We start from the raw sequence: 17,324 nt of genomic DNA, 5'->3' as shown, positions 1-17,324 counted from the left end.
CTGACTTTTATCTCCATTTGTAAGTGAGTGAACTAAGGCTAAGGGTGATTCAGCCAGTCACACAGCCAGCACGGCACAGCTGACACTAGAATCCTTGTCGGTACTGATTCTAAAAGGCCATCTTTTTTTGTACTGGAGCCTGTAATCTTCCAATGCAAGTGGAACTAATTTTCTTCAGTATTTCAAAAACTAATAATTTTAATAACTAACTACTACATTAGAGTATTTAAAAGTGAGAAAAAGCAGTCCTGCATGATTTAACTCACAGACCAGCCCCTAACCTGGTTTTTGCCCATGGAGCAGTCTGTGAAACTTCCATGGTCGGGGGTAAAGAGTATGCTGGGCACTGAAAAGACAGGATTAATGCTTGTTTGTGGTGGTGGGGGGGAAGCGTTGTACTTGAAGTAACTATAAGATACAAGAATGTTCTATTTATAGTAGCTCCCCCCAACATGTAATAGTTTTATACTTGAAGTGGAAGAGGTGGATTTCCAGGTAACATTCAGAATGTAAGTATGTTCTAGTACAGCCTTCCTTGACATTATTTAAAAGAATTATGTTGGGCTTCCCTAGTGGCGCAGTGGTTGAGAGTCCGCCTGCCGATTCAGGGGACACGGGTTCGTGCCCCGGTCCGGGAAGATCCCACATGCCGCGGAGCGGCTGGGCCCGTGAGCCATGGCCGCTGAGCCTGCGCGTCCGGAGCCTGTGCTCCACAATGGGAGAGGCCACAACAGTGAGAGGCCCGCATACCGCAAAAAAAAAAAAAAAAAAGAATTATGTAAATTATTTATTATAAATGATGTATATCTAACTTAATATTCACAATTTCTGCGTATTTTTAGATATCAAGAAGGCCAGAACTAGAACTGCCCGTGTGAACTAGAAGGAAGGGTTTGAGTGAGCAAGAAAGGAATGAAGAAAGGAAAAAAGGAAGGAAGAAGACAGACTTGTCATAAATCATTTATCATTTTACATAAAAGGTTTAACAGAAAACTTGACAACACATGAGTTGACAACACATGAGTTAATTTTGTTATTACCTCTCCAGGTATTAAGTAGCTAGAACAAATATGTGATTGGGGGGATGGGGTGTGCTGAAGGGACAAAAGGGCAAAAGCAGCACGTTTTTACAAAATTACAAAGGTTAAAATATTTAAATAAACCTTTCATAAGGTGTAGAGAGCAGTAGGATGCCACACTTACGAGCGTAATTTAAAAGTCTTCCAGAGAGCAAAGGAGGAAATGATTGGGCTAATTGATTAATTCCTATTCAAGAAAAAAGGTAATGTTTTAATATGGTCTTGAAGTATCTTTTGAAAAATCATATTCTATAGCACACATTTTTTTACAGACTTCCTCCAGAGGTTCACGCAGTAGCAGCAGCCAGTCTTCCAAGAAAAAGCACACGCATCTCCCACGGGTTCAACTATCCACACCCAACTGAGGCTCTGCCTGGAGATACAGTGAGCTTCTCCAGGCGGGTCTCACAGGTCCAAGCCAGAGTTTCCCTAAGGGTGAAGTCACCAGTGGTGTGTGGAGGAACATTAACACAGTTTTAATGGTTATATATTTAATGTTTCAGAAAAAATATAATTACTATATCAGATACATGATTTTATGGATGTTTTTGCTTAAGAAAAATTTAAAAGTCATTTATGGTAGATTTAAAAAGTTTAAACAGTACTGGTGGCACTTAAGTCTGGTAAAATCATGAGGGTGATGTCTGCACTGAAGTTTAGGGAACACTGTTAAGTGACAGTGGCTGCCATGAGCTAATTTCATTCTCAATGCAAGGGATCTGAGAAATTACCCAATAGCTCTCTAACTGCCCGAAGACTTTGCTGACGTTGGTAACTGTACTTGAGCTCACTGACTCAAACTACTGAAATAAACACCTAATACTCAATTCAAAGCTTTGGGATAAATGGAATTAATAGAAGAACATGTTATGTCCCAGTCAGGCTTCAGGATGATCTCCGTATGTAAGACTAAATATTGTGTGTGATTTTATCTAATACTGCATATTTGTTAAAGCCCCAGTTGAACATACTTTTAAGAGATATTTTTAAGTAGTTTGATTACTTATTACTTATACTTTTCTGTTCAAATGAATGAATCCTCATTATCACTTCAGTGTATCTGGTGAGAAAACCAAACCCTTGGATTAAGACTTTAGACTTCTATATAAGACAGAATTTCTGGTGATATTTATAGTAAGCAAACTATTTAAGATGCTACACAGAGCTTTAGAAGTCACATGCCTCAGGTTCAGAATCTAAAACACACAACCATGATATTAAATACTTTATGTAATAACTTCTATTATTACACAGTATAATAATTATGTCTGTTAGATACACCCAGGCTGCTGCCTTATTTAGTTGGAGGAAATACGGCTGAAATAAAGATTGTATATTTAATATTTGCATCAGAAAAATAAATTATACTTACCTTAATTAATGTTGACTGGATTAACGTTTTCCACTAAGAATTAATATTTCTAAAACATACCTGAGCAGCAGAACATACTTCAATGTGTCCTATTCTACACTTACGTGCATTACCTACACTACACGTTTAAATATTTACGCCTTAGTTAGCTAACTTCCCAGCTTAGACAAGAAATGCATCCCGATCTTTGCATTTAGGTTAGAAGAATAGATCAGTCTTCTCCATTTATTGGGACATTTAAATTGGTTAGTCAAAATGACACAATGAAAACACAAGAAATCGAGAATGAAGCGTGTGGAAATTGCAAAGTACACTAAGGTACAAAATAAATTATGGTAAATGATAAGCAGTGAAAGCAAATCAAAATTTTTTGTTGCTCCATCGAGGAAGCTCAGCACCAAGAGCTTTCTTCCCAACACAAGAACCCATCATATAACCTGTAAGACACGAACACACCTACATACATGTGTGTGGGCATGCACGCCATCCAGGTCAGCCACCTGTGCCTACTTCATGGGAGCCAGCAGCCAGTGTGCTTAGGCAGCGCCCACTCCCAGAGAGCCCGCCAGGGAGGAACATCTTTAGTAGATATTTAGAAGAGATGGATCTTAGTATGTGTTGCCAACTTTTGGAGATTAGCAGTAACACATATGTTCTCAAACATTTCTGAGTTTATTTTCCAGACCAAGTTTTTTTTTTTTTACAAAGTTACTCTGCAAATGGTTGATAAAATAAAAATTGTCAAATGGATAAAGAAAATAGAAAAAGCTCCTCAGTGGTCAGTCAAAAGTAGTAAGTGAAGACTATAACATATTTATCTGAGTTTCTTGAAAGTGCAAATATTAGTCATGCCTAAGAGAACTACAAATACACACAGAAATTCAAAAAGCAGTTGGGAACTATTTTAGCAGTTGGAAGATACTCAGTAAATATTCACAGACAGAACATGATACTAGAACTCTCTGGCTCTTTAAATATGAATTTGTATGTAAGATATGCCAACAATTCCATGGCATGTAAAAGAAAATTCTGGAAGGAAATACTAGTGCCAATATCTTATCTCACTTTACATTCAAAACAGCAGCTTCCAAAGTCTAAAATTCTAACGTGCAAAACACTTTATTGGGACTAAGCTGGCTTTGAAAATTTGCTCATATATAATTTAAAAATTCAATTTAAAAGGGGGGCTGATTTTACAGATCAAATTTAATCATTAATAGCTACTTGTTTCACTATTAGTCCCTGTCTATTTAACAGAAGGGCTCTAAACGTGTCCTACAAACTCGGGACACATGATTATATTTTACAACCAAAGCCATTACAACGCTCATGTGTTTTTAGACTCTTAACCAGCACACAGAACCAGCATGACAAGGCCCTACGCACAGGAGCACTGGGTACACAGATAGCTCTTGCCCCTCAACCGAGGAGCAGTCGTCCTCTGAAGCAGCTGACAGTTCTGAGTTCAGCTACCTGAATAACTGAGTGCTTTAGGGAGTGAGAAGTGTCAAAACGTTGTTTCTTGAAAGTGTTTTCTATGCTCTGAAGGCAGAGTTCTGTTAGACTCTGACCGCTGCTTTATGAGATTGGGGGTGGGGTGGGCACTGTATTCCATGACCACAAGTGTCACGGTTCTTCCACAGGCTCTTGCAAGGCAAGACTTATTACAGTGTTAATTTTTTTTAAGTATACTATTTTCAAAGAAACAGAATGTTTTATTTGACTGACCACAGCTTAGAAGAAGCCTTTCAATTTTCTTTTTTGACGTGTTTGAACAAGCAGATGAATGAAATGTATTTCACAGAGACCACAAAACCCACGTCAGGTGTGAAAGTGCTTTTTTTTTTTTTACCTGACAAGTCAAAACTGTAAGACATGCTAAGTGGCCGCATTGCTGAAAAAAGAAAACAAACAATAAAAAGAAAATAATTCAGCTGTTAGGATATACAGGGAAGATGAAAAAGGGAAGAGGGTTCAAGACCTGTGGTGGCACATTTCACACTTTAAGGCAGAAGGCAGTGAAAAACAATCTGAAATACAATAAAACCATGAGCTTTAGTTTTAATTATATTACTAAAACTTGAATGGAGTAACAATAAAAGAAAAAAATAACTTTTAAAGAACATGTTAAAAATGAAAGCATGTTAAAGATACAAACATTTTAGAATCATAGTATAGAACTTTTTACTTAAATATAAAAGAGTTCAAAAGAAAAAACTAGCCATGTTTTAAAACATGATTTTATGGAACATACAAAATCTTTAAAATTTAACAACAGATGTATTCTTAAATAATTAATTTCAAGATGAAAATGTGGCTCTGTGCATACAGGTGAAACATCTTATCAAAAATCTCATTCAGGTACTACCAGCATCCAAAGTGTCACTAATTCTCTATTGTGGGCAGTGTAACCTGGCAGGTGAAGCGAGGCCTCAGGAGCCAGAGAGCCTGAGTTTGAACCTCAGCTCTGCCACTTACTAGCAGTGTGATTCCAGGCAAGTTACTTAATCTCTCTGTGCTTCAGTTACTTCATCTGTAAAATGGGAATAATATACCTATTTCATGGGATTGTTATAAAAATTAAATGATTCCATACCAAAAAAAGGTGCTCAGAATAGTGCTTAGCACATAGTATAAGTTAAATAAATACAATCTCCTATGAATAAACTTATTTCTTTCCTGTTGAAATCATTTGTTTTAAAATTTTTATTACATATACTAAAAAACACTGAATTGTATATTTTAAATGGGTGAATTTTATCGTAGGTAAATTATATCTCAATAAAGCTGATTTTAAAAAGGTTATTACCAAGGTTTGATGAATTTGGGTATTCATAAGAATGAGAATTACCTATTTTCACTGTAGCCCCATCCATCCTATGCCCCAGGTCAGGGAGGACAGGTGGCTGTGTGGTCGGAAGGAGAGAACCGCAGGTCCACAGGCTTGTCAGGCACAATGTCCCCCCAGCTCATGTTTCCGAGGCAGCCCACATACAGTTGTAACACCCAAATTTAATAGAATGAAAGTATCTCTCCATATGCTTTTGGCAGATGTTTTTAAAGGAACAATTTACATTTACAACCCCAAATCTCATAGTATGAGATGTTAGAACAGGTGTTGGGAAAAAGAAAATGATAAGATATGAACAAAGACTGATGCAAAAGGGTACTAATTTCAGACTTAACAGGAAAAAAATGGAGCTAGCCTGTAAAACAATAGGGAAATAGGCGAGTAAAAGACAACTTAGCCATGTGTTAGTAATCACGTCCTTATAAATAATGTTGTGGGGCATATTTAACGACGTGGGAAGATGTTCCTGCCCCACACAATGTTACATGGGGACATCAGACACTGTGCACACGGCTCTTGTCTCCACCTCATGATGCACAAGCTCCATCACAGTGAATGCCTCTGCTGGTGAAACTACAGGTAACAGTTCTTCTTTAAACATTTCCCCAATTTCTACAGTGGGTTTCTACTTGCAATTACATGGAGGGGTAAGGTTTTAAAACTATTTAGGGAACTTTTATTCAAGATAATTCTGCCAACTTTACCCAAACTCCCCAAGGGGAAACTTTATAGTAAGAACAAATGTAGGTCTGCAGAAAGAAGAGCCCAAATCTCTTACTTTCCAATTAAGGTGCAAGATCAATTTTAAAAGTAAGACTCTCATAGAACAATCACTTTCAGTAACAGCTCAATTCTGGTTGTTGTGAAACACCAATTCATAAGGTTAAAATAAAATAAGATATACTATACAGAAAATTGATATTTAATTATTCTAAAGTAGATTTCCTGCTAGTTAGCATCTAACTTGTTGAAAATGAAACAGAAGAATATGTATATGACGAGGGCATGTGATGCCCCTTCTATGCAACGTGCAGTGTCCCGTTGCCACCCACAAGGACTGCTGGTCTCCCGAACGCTCAGCCCCGGCCAACCCCATGCCCCTGACGGGCTGCTGTCGGCGCTACAGGGGGAACATGTACCTGCTGCCCCGAGCCCTTCCTCTGTCAGCGCCTGTGGGCAGGGACTCTGACTGCTCATCTCTCTACTCGAATAGCTGACACGACTGTTTAATAAACACTTAGAAAAATGAAGGAACTGTATGTCAAATATCATCGAAATCACACAAGCACGTTACGCCTGTGTTGTTGCTTTCTCTGTCCTGTTGGTGCTTCCACTGGAGTTTATAATCCCTCCTCTTTTCTCCTGAAAATCGTGAAGCTTACTTTTCTCATGGTAATATTTTTGTTTTGCCTTAAAATTTTGTTGAAATCTTTTCTATTACCCCATTATTCCTTCTCAAGGTACAGTAATTTTTTAAAATCCAGTCTTAAGCAGCCGTCCTATAACACCGTTTCCTTATTTTTCCATAGTGGTTCTTACTCTTTGAGGCTGTGGACCCTTTAGGAATCTGAGCAAAGCTATGAACCCCCTCTCCAGAAAATGCACGTACATACACTTTAGGAAATAAATACAAATTTGTTATATTTCAAGGGATTCACAGACCGTCCTCAGGCTCATGCAAGGACTCCCAGAATAAGAACTCTCCATTTACGTCATGTATATGTTCTGGCTCATTATTATATAAATGCTCATATGGATTTGTTTTAAACATCATTTTAAAGGGAAACACGTGCTGCCATAAAAATCAGACAGAGATAAATTCACACAGCCTGCCCTCACTCTGAAGCTCTGTACGTGGAAGGTACGTGCTATTATTTCAACACCTCTGGGAGTACTTTTCATCACTGTCCCTGCAGTGGAGACCAGGACATAACAACCGACAAGACAGACGTGGGCCCTGCTGCCACGGAGGCCACGGTGTGACAGAATGGCCAAAAGTCAAACAAAAGAACATCAGCGCGCAGTGACAGAGTCATGGGAGGCAGGGAGAGCCGCTGGAGCGGACGCGACTGACCAGACGGAGAAGAGGAGAGCCTGGGTCAGAGGGGGGAGGACTAGAGAGACCTAGAAGTAAAACCCACAGGGCTTGGCTGTTGGGTAAGAGTCGGAGGTGATGCTGAGCAATCTGTCTCGGACTCTGAGATGGGGAACCAGGAGGAGACAGTTGGAGGAGAAAGCAGGCGAGGTCACCGCTGGCTGCGGGTCTTGTCCTGAGTGAGGGGCAAGGAGGCCCTGCTCAGCAGACGGCTGCACGTGTGGGTCTGAACTTTCAGAGAAACCTGCGCTGTAGGGCGGGAGCTGAGGAAACCAGAAACAAACCCTGGAGGAGGATGTGGTTGCTCAGGGAGAGGGAGCCCGGGATAGAAACTGGACGAGCAAGCAGGGCTTGAAAGAGGCAGAAGAGGTCGAAGGAGAGAACCAGGAGACAGTGCCACAGGGCCGGCTCCTGTCCTGTTCAGGCACCACGAGACTGTTTCCCTGAATTCTTTGGGCGTCTTTAATCTTACAAATTGGAGGACAGCTGCATAAACAAAAATGTTTACATTTTATAATATGATTTTGCTCTAAATGAAAATCAATGTGTGCTTATAAAAAACATTAAACATAATAAATATAAAGGAACGTGAGTAATAAGTGGTATCAGTAATAATTGAGTCTCTTATCACATCTTCAAACCATAATTAAGACAATAGAAACCTGAAGTAAAACTATGTATCACTTATATTTCTAAAACGTAATATCCATGTATGTATATGTATTACAATTTATAAAGTATTTTGACCATGATCCTATTTAATTCTTACATGAAAGTCATAATGAAGGTGTAGAGGACTTTTTATCCCCCTTCTGCTGACGAAGAAATCGATGCTCAGAGAGGTGAAGAGACCGTCCTAAAACCACAGCCTAGAGGTCGGCAGAGCTCTGTCCACTATGCAGCGCGGTGCTCTCCTACACTCAGCATCACGGGGCAACAATTTCCTATTCCATGAATCTCAAGTATAGACTTCCAGCGTGAGCGTGAGTGTGTGTGTGTGTGTGTGTGTGTGAGGGAGAGGGCCCTGCAGACGGCAGTCTCTCACTGGGCTGCTGTGCTGTCTTCCAGCGATGCCCCGGACTCACCTAACCTGCCGCGTCTGGTTTCCTCTGGTGACACGGGCCGCAGTTTTCTTTCTGCTTTGATTTCTTCCAGGATCCTTTCATGGAGGCTCCGTGGCCGTGGTGGAGTAGGCTTCAGTTTTCTGGCTGAGGCCTTAGAAAAAATATAATGGCTATAGAGACTTGCTTGAGTAGTTGTCCTTAAATAATTTTTACTGAAGTCCACTCATACAGCACGTTATGAAATTATATTTTACTGATTGCAACACTGCTTGATAAAAGACCATTTTCAAGCAATAGGGAGATTATTGGATTTCACAGTGGTTCAGTCACATGTGCTCAAGTAACTTTAAGGAGTCAGCTTTGCTGCAGCTGTAGTCACGCCCCCTACGTGCTGTGACAGGCAATCCATTGAAATGTAAGCTGTACGTTACCTATTATGATTATTGTTTTTGAAAGTAACGTTTTTGAGTAAGTCATCACAACCTTCTTAGAGTATTATCTTCATTCTATAGTTGAGGAAATACAGGCTCAGGGAGGCTGATCAACTCTCTCAGAGACATGTGGCCACTAGGTTGTGTAGCTAATGTGCAAATCCGGGCCCATCTGACTCCACGCTCTTTCTGCTCCACCACAACCCACCTTCTTAAAATTATTTCCTACGTGGCCTCTTTCCCTTATTTTAAGAAGATTTATAAGAGGGATCATTAATTATGTTTTAGATGTTCACAAACTGAGAAAGAAACACCATTCCCGTTCTAGTTACTGAACATACATGGGGTTTGAGAGGCCTTGGTGAGCACTGGCTGTGGAGCTGGGGGGTAGTAAGTGTAGAACAGAGGAAACGCAAACCAACATTCAAACCAGATCAGAACACCCTGATTCCATGGTCACTAGAAAGAACCCCGTCAACAGAGGAAGATAATTAATACAAAAGAGGAGGTACAGCAGGGTGGGTTTACTGTAAAACAGTATCAAAATGACAATTTAATCAAGGTGAAGTGTTTGTACCATAAAGTAAACGGGGAGGGCAGCCCACACCAGGAACTACTTGGTATCATATTCAGCTGTTATTCTAGGAGGTATTTGGACAGATTTTGCACCATAACTCAGGTTGTTTGAGTTAAAATATCCTAAGACAGCCTGTATGAATAATTTTAAGTACTTTTTGTGAATTAAGAATGTAATTTACAGTTGGCCTTCATAATTCTGAGAATGAAAGCTCAGTGTAAATACTCCTTTAAGAGCTGAGTTCTAGAGGTCACAGGCTAGAGGAGAATACTTCATTATGTGCTCTCCAAACAGGGGGAAGATGTCAAATTACGTACTGGATTTAAAGGAGGTCTTGATCTGATGAAGTCCAGGATGATTTCATGAGCACTTTTTTTTAACCGCGGGGGAATATCACCATTCACCTGAAAGGAGACAAAAAGTAGAAGATTCATGTGACTACAGGATTATCATTATAAGTTTCTGGGTACGTATGTCAACATATGTCACTTCAAAATTACTGAAGTGGAATCTGGCTCCACCAAGGATGCATTTCAAATCAATAAAAATGGAGCGTAAATGGCTGAATGATTCAGAGCAAAAATAACTACACAGAATTGAAGAAACTCCACGTCCACTTTAGTTCTATATTTGGGGAAATTATATATAAGATGCATCCTTCTAACAAAAAATTTCTACAATTATGAATGTGAATGGAAAAAGTAATACTATGCTTAATTACTGTATAATTTCAAATGTCTTTGGGACTTCCCTGGTGTTCCAGTGGTCAAGACTCTGTGCTTCCACTGCAGGGGGTGCAGGTTCGGTCCCTGGTCAGGGAGCTGGGATCTCACGTGCCAGGTGGCGCAGCCAAAACAACAACAACAAAAAGTCTTTTACCTCTTATTTTCATCCTTGTACAAAATCTTGGTAATGGGAAGGAGTGGGGACATGGTTCACATTCTTAGACAAAGCTGAGGCTCAGATCGAGGTGGTGTCTGCCCCCTTCACAGGGTCAGTGAGCAGAAGAGCCTGGCAGGGGCCTGGTCTGACTCTGACTCTTGCCCTAACATCCTCTCTTTTTAAAGAAACAGGTTACAAAAATTTTAAGAAATTTAAGAAAAACCTACCCAAAACCCCCCACCTAAACTCACATTCTGACCACCCAGAAGGCACAGTTGTGGTGACCATAAGTCATACTTATTTCCCAACCTCATATGAAAAAACAGAACTGGTAGGCACTTTCTGTCATTATTCTCATAAAAGATAGATGAAAAAAGAAATGTTAACAAATTACAAAGTTAAAAAACTGATGAATACCTTAAACTCCTCAAAATCCAGAAAATCAGCATGCTATTTTTATTATGAATTGCCTGAAAACCCTCTATAATACTTTTTCACTCTACTTTGGTGACCTACTCTTTATCTTGTCATAGTCTAATAATTTTATAATATCAATTTTATTGGAGAGAAAACAGATACTTTGTTCATTCCTCTAGCACCAACAGTTGATATATTTTTAATTTTGATAGGTTAGAAAGGTTTCTTTAAGCGTCACAATTTGTTGCTGGAATGTCATGCCCAATTTTAGAATTATCATAAAATTTGGTCAAACTTTTAAAAAGTATTTTCTTATCTGAACTGTAAGACTTCAGGGCATGGACAGTTTTGTTATGTACTTCCCAATCTTAATTACTGTTTTAATTGCTCAGGATCATTAATCAATTGGTTATTAATTTTTTATTGCAGTATGAGTTTTGATTTTTTTGTCAATGTCACTATTTTGTGTCACTTGAGAAATGAATTCAAAAAAAAAAAAAAAGAAGCTGAACTGCTGCTCCCAGGCCCAGTGGCTGCCCCCCACAAATGTGACCACTCAGAGTGTGTGACAAGCCTGCTGACATCATCCACTCCCCTTTTCCCTGTGCCCCCCGCCCCCCAGTCCTGAGTGAGGACAGGACAGCCCTAAGGTTAGAGTTAGGAGTGAAAGCTGCCTGAGCTGAGCCAAGCTTGTGACCACTAGTACTTGGTTTAAGAAGGGCGTGTACCCAAGCAGCAGAGCTGGGGGCCTACCGTGGCACCACTCTTCACCCATGGACTTCATGTTACACAAGACTTTTTAAAAAATCCTTATTGTATGAACAACTTAATCAGACCTTTCTACTCCTGAACAGGATAACACATACCTTTCTAGCTATTTTTTTTAACTGGCATTTTTCTTAATTAATTTATTTTTTAATTTTATTTTTGGCTGCACTGGGTCTTCGTTGCTGTGCTCAGGCTTCCTCTAGCTGTGACAAGCAGGGACTACTCTTCGTTGTGGTGCACGGGGTTCTCATGTTGTGAAGCATGGGCTGTGGGTGCGCGGGCTCAGTAGTTGTGGCTCATGGGCTCTAGAGCACAGGCTCGGTAGTTGTGGCACACAGGCTTAGCTGCTCTGCAGCATGTAGGATCTTCCCGGACCAGGGCTCAAACCCGTGTCCCCTGCATTGGCAGGCAGATTCTTAACCGCTGAGCCACCAGGGAAGCCCTCTTTCTAGCTATTTTTTGTATACTTTTATTTTAATGTTCTTTCCATCACAACAGCAGGGTTGAGTGAGATAATGGAGTCAGTAAGGCCAAAGTTGTGAGTTCCATTCCCCAAACAAGCACATTAACATCAGTTTCCTCACTAGTCAGAAACTGGATCCTGGATCCTAATTACAAAATGTGTGTCAGTGCTCATGAGGGAGCTGGCAGGCCAGTATTGATGTGAGTCAGTCAGTCAAAGCCCTTACTAGCAGGAGGAAAAGTAACAGCAAATTCCATTCTGCTGCTGGGTCAGTGAAATTACTTTTTTTTAATATAAATACAGAACACACCCTGAAACAAGCTCTCTGAAGCTGCAACAATAAATGATTTCTAGATGAACACAAATAGTAGGCCCATAAGTAAATGAGACCAGTTATAGAACTTGATCTTACTTTTGAGCCACAATGCCTTAAATAACTTCTATATAAAAAATGTTTAAGTTTCTACATCTTTATTTTTGTTTTGAATTTTATTTATTTATTTTTGTACAGCAGGTTCTTATTAGTTATCTATTTTATACATATTAGTCAATCCCAATCTCCCAATCATATATGTCAATCCCAGTCTCCCAATTCATCCCACCACCACCAACCCCCTGACTATACATTTTACAAGGATCTTTCATTACACTGGACTAGTCTTCTCAAATAATTGGTTTATACTTAAGAAAAAAGAGGTTAAGACAATTAGAAATAAAATGCCTCCTCTGTTAGGCTTCTATTAATCAAAGAAACACAAAGTTTAAGAGCTCAAAAACATCAGAAAAACAACAGATCATCTGATCAGGCTTTAGACCAAGGTAAATAAATAGAAGGAACTTGGTAATGCTTAAAAAAAAAAAAAAAAAGACCTTTAATGAGATATAATTCACATATAAAATTCACCCCTTTATTTATTTTTTTTGGCAGCACCACTCGGCATGTGGGATCTTAGTTTCCTGACAGGGATTGAACCCACACCCCCTGTAGTGGAAGCATGGAGTCTTAACCACTGGACTGCCAGGGAAGTCCAAAATTCACCCTTCTAAAGTGTACAATTCAGGGTTCTAAGTAGTCACAAGGTTTTTCAATCACTACCAATAACTTCAGAGAAATTTTATCACCCCAAAAGTATATGCTGCACCCATTAGCACTCATTCCTCATTCTTCCCTCCCCGCAGCCACTGGCAGCCACAAATCTACTGTCTTACTGATGTGCCTACTCTGGAAATTTCAAATAAATGGAACCCCTCATACATTATGTAACCTTTTGGGTCTGGCTTCTTCCACTTAGCGTGTTTTCAAGGTTCACGCAGGTGGTAGGATGTATTGGTACTTCATTCCTTTTTATGCCTGAATAATATTCCATTGTATATTACCCACTCATGAGCTGATAAACATTTGGATGGTTTCCACTTTTTGGCTATTATAAATATGCTATGAACATTCATACATAAATTTTTGTGTGGACAAATGTTTTTATTTCTCTTAGGAGTGCATGTAATGGCTGGGCCGTAAATTCTATGTTTAACACCTTGAGGAATTAGCAAACTATTTTCCCAAGTGTGCACCATCTTACATTCCCACCAGTGATATGAGGGTTTCAATGTCTCCACATCCTCACCAGCATGTTATTTGTGTTTTTTATTTTAGCCACTCTAGTAGGTGTAAAGTAGCATCTCACTGCAGTTTTGATTAGCATTTCCCCAATGACTAATAATGTTAAGCATCTTTTCATGTGCTTATTGGCCACTTATATATCTTCTTCGGAGAATAATTCAAATTATTTGCCCACTTTCCAACTGGGTTGTCTTTTTTATTGTTGAGTTTAAAAAATTCTTTATATGTCCTGGATACAAGTCCCTTTTTGGATATATGATTTGTAAATATTTTCTCCCATTTTGTGGGTTATGTTCACTTCCTTTATATTGTCTTTTAAATCACGAAAGTTTTAATTTTCAATCAAGTCCAATTTATTTTTTTCTTTTGTTGCTGTACTTTTGGTGTCATATCTAAGAAAGCACTGCCTAATCTAAGATCACAAACCTGTTTTCTTCTATGAGTTTTATAGTTCTAGTTCCTAAATTTAGGTCTTTCATCCATTTTGAGTTAACTTTTATATATAGTATGAGGTGGCAGTCCAACTTCATTCTTCTGCTTGTGAATATCCATCTGTCCTGGCATCATTTGTTGAAAAGACTGATATTTCCCTTTTGTCTTGGGATCCCACAGAAATCAACTGACAACAAATGAAGGGAATTATTTCTGGACTCTCAATTCTATTCCACTGATCTATGTTTATCTTTATGCCAACATCACACTGTCTTGATTACAGTTTCTTTGTAGTAAGTTGTAAAATTAGGAAGTGTGAATCCGCCAACATTGTTCTTTTTTCAAGACTGTCTTGGCTATTCTGGGTTCCCTGTAATTCCATGTGACTTTTAGGATCTGCTCATCAATTTCTGAAATGACCAGCCAGGGAGCAGCGACAGCACCACCCGGGCATGGAGCGCAGCGCCTGGTGCGCCCGAGCACAACCACCATGGCCACCTCCCTCGGCGGGGTTGCCTGTTCGGGGCGCCCGCCCGGTTATGCGGTCCTTGGGGCACCCGCACCCTGCTCCTAGCCACTGCCGCAGCTGCCGGACAGGGCAGTTCAGCAGCCGGCCAGACTCTGGAGCAGCCGGCTGGGCTCTGGAGCACCCAAGCCCACTTTAGGAAAGTGGCTTCTGCTCCTTGACTACTGGCAGCCGGCTGACGGCGGCCAACAATCTACATCTTTATTTTTAAAGGTGAGTGATCTGAAGTTCTCTGTTAGAATTAAAGCATTTTACCAAAACATTTTGAAAAAATTCCATTGAAATGTTTTGTACTTCTATAACTTAATGTTCTAAATATAATCCTATATGGCTAAGCCATTCAATTCCCATCATGAGCATCACAAATATACAAAAAAAGTGGATTACTATGGTATAGTTATGTAGTTTAAACCTGAGGATTAAATTAAGAACATCTTAGCATACCGCTTCAGATACAGATAGACTGTGTGAAAATCCTTTGTGTTTACTCTTTACAACAAAAATTTTTTTAAAGAAATTAGAAAGTGGCATTATATTGATAACAGTAAAATTTTAAAAAAAATATATCCAGTTTTTGAATGATTAAATATGAGTAGCTGAATTTCCACTCTCATTCATCAGGTACATATACACATTAACAAGGAACTAATCAAAATCTTAGCCTGTTAGACTAAAACTTGAAAACTTCCCCCACACGAAACCAATCACCACTAGAACTGCCACCTGCCTAGTCCCCTGTATAGAGGCTCAGTATAAACGTATCCAAGTGAACTTCATGGAATTAGCCAAAGAAAGACAGAAAAAGGAAAACAATAATGGGTACCACAGAGTAGTAACATATTCTTCTTTACTTACTACTCACAACCTCCAAACTGTATAAACATGCACATAACAGGAGTCCCAGAGGGACTGGAAAGACAAGAAAAGACAAAAAAAATGTGAAGAACTAATGGCTAAAAACTTTCAAAATTTGATAACAATACAAGTCTACTCATCCAAGAAGCTCTATAAACTCCAAGCAATAAACTCCAAGAAAGCCACAACAGAACACATTATAGTCAAGTTGTTGAAATAAGAATATTGAAAGCAGCAAGAAGTGACTATCACATACAAGGGATCCTCAATCAGATGAACAGGTGATCTCTCACTAGAAACCATGAAGGCCAAAAGGCAGTGAGATAAGTTTAAAGACAGAAAAAAACATTGTCAACCAATAATTCTAAACCCAGAAAAACCCTGCTTCAAAAATGAAGAAGAGGGCTTCCCTGGTGGTACAGCGGTTGAGAGTCCGCCTGCTGATGCAGGGGACACGGGTTCGTGCCCCGGTCCAGGAGGATCCCACATGCCGCGGAGTGGCTAGGCCCATGAGCCATGGCCGCTGAGCCTGCGCGTCCAGAGCCTGTGCTCCGCAATGGGAGAGCCCACAACAGTGAGAGGCCCGCGTATCGCAAAAAAAAAAAAAAAAAAAAGAAGAAGAAGAAATTAAGACATTCCCAGGCAAATAAACACTAAGGGGGTTCATCACTAGTAACCCTGCCCTAAAGGGAGTTGTTCAGGCTTAAAGAAAAGGACAGTAGACAGAAATTTAAAGCCATGAGTTGTAGAATTACACATTTGTAACTTTTTCTGTGAGCTTACTGTATTTTCCAACTTTTCTATATTGAGAAGAACATTTTCAACAAATAAGATTACCAAAAAACAACCATTTGAGTCCATTAACAGTTTTCTTTGTTACTTACCATCACTTTTCGCAAAGTGTATCTTTTGGATCGAATGTCATCCATTAGCATCTCATAAGGGGTGAGCTGATATTCAATGGGCAGAGGGTTGTACTGCCGCTCTTGGACCTTCTTGAGTTTTACTCCATTCCGCAAATCCCTCATCACCTGCACCCAGAATCGAGCCTGAAAGAGCCAAGGGTGGAGAGACATCCATAAATAAATTTATTAGTTTCCTCTAAAGAGCTATAGTTGTAAAGAAAATATTAAGAGCTTGGATTACAAAACACCAAGCAAACCAAAGAGAAACGATTTTAAAAATTAGATTTTAGGGTACTAAAAAGCAGGTAGGATGCCAGCAGAGAATCCACCAGCTCTAACTGCGGGGACACCTGGATAAAACCCTAACTCACCCCCTGTGCTACTTGCATCCATGGCCTCAGTTCCTCAGGCCCTCGGGTTCTACCTATCAGATGGCTTTGCTCACTGAAGAGGTGCGTGTTTCTTACACTAGACTTTGGGTTTGGCTCTATTACTTGCTTGGCCACTGGAATTTTAGTGGATATGACATGACCAAAGGCTTCAACAACAAATGCACAATGGCTTGTCACTCTGCTCCTGTCACTGCCATGAGAACATCACGCGTGGGTTGGCACGAGGCACACTGGCAGGATTATCCAGGAGAAGGACGATGCACAGAGTAGAGCCACCACTCTGATCTGCAGACTCATGAGCTGAGTAAATGCTACCACTTTATGCCGTGGTATTTTGTAGTGTTCAGTTACACAGCATTACTGTGACCACAGCTAACTGATAACAGCCATCTACTGCTATTTGACATCCAGCAAGTTGCTTCCCCTTTCTGAACCCTGGCTTCCTCATCAATAAAAGAAAATGGCACTTTATAACTTGTTGAGATGATCAGAGCTGATGTATAGCGTTCTGCACACAGAAAATGCTCAAAAGTGACAATTTTTATGTTATTACTATCTCTGCACAAATTATTTAGTATCAATTTTCTTATCTACAAA

At 39.7% G+C, this 17,324-nt stretch overlaps 1 protein-coding gene across 2 annotated transcripts in view; it reads right to left on the bottom strand.

Moving 5' to 3' along the window:
* The window catches only part of SPIRE1 (spire type actin nucleation factor 1), a 184,475-nt gene that overhangs the window by 29,103 nt on the left and 138,048 nt on the right, over positions 1-17,324 (bottom strand). For both annotated transcript variants that reach the window (XM_082640716.1, XM_082640717.1), the window contains exons 6-8: positions 16,315-16,479; positions 9,787-9,873; positions 8,483-8,612 (exon numbers count right to left, since the gene is read on the bottom strand). In XM_082640716.1, coding sequence (XP_082496842.1) covers positions 8,483-8,612; positions 9,787-9,873; positions 16,315-16,479 — 382 coding nt within the window. The remainder of the gene's footprint in view (positions 1-8,482; positions 8,613-9,786; positions 9,874-16,314; positions 16,480-17,324) is intronic.

This window comes from Mesoplodon mirus (assembly GCF_964341445.2).
Source record: "Mesoplodon mirus genome assembly, chromosome: 13".
Classification (NCBI taxonomy): Eukaryota; Metazoa; Chordata; class Mammalia; order Artiodactyla; family Ziphiidae; genus Mesoplodon; species Mesoplodon mirus.
Note: the sequence above shows the minus strand (reverse complement) of the source record. Positions and strands in the feature narration are given on the sequence as shown.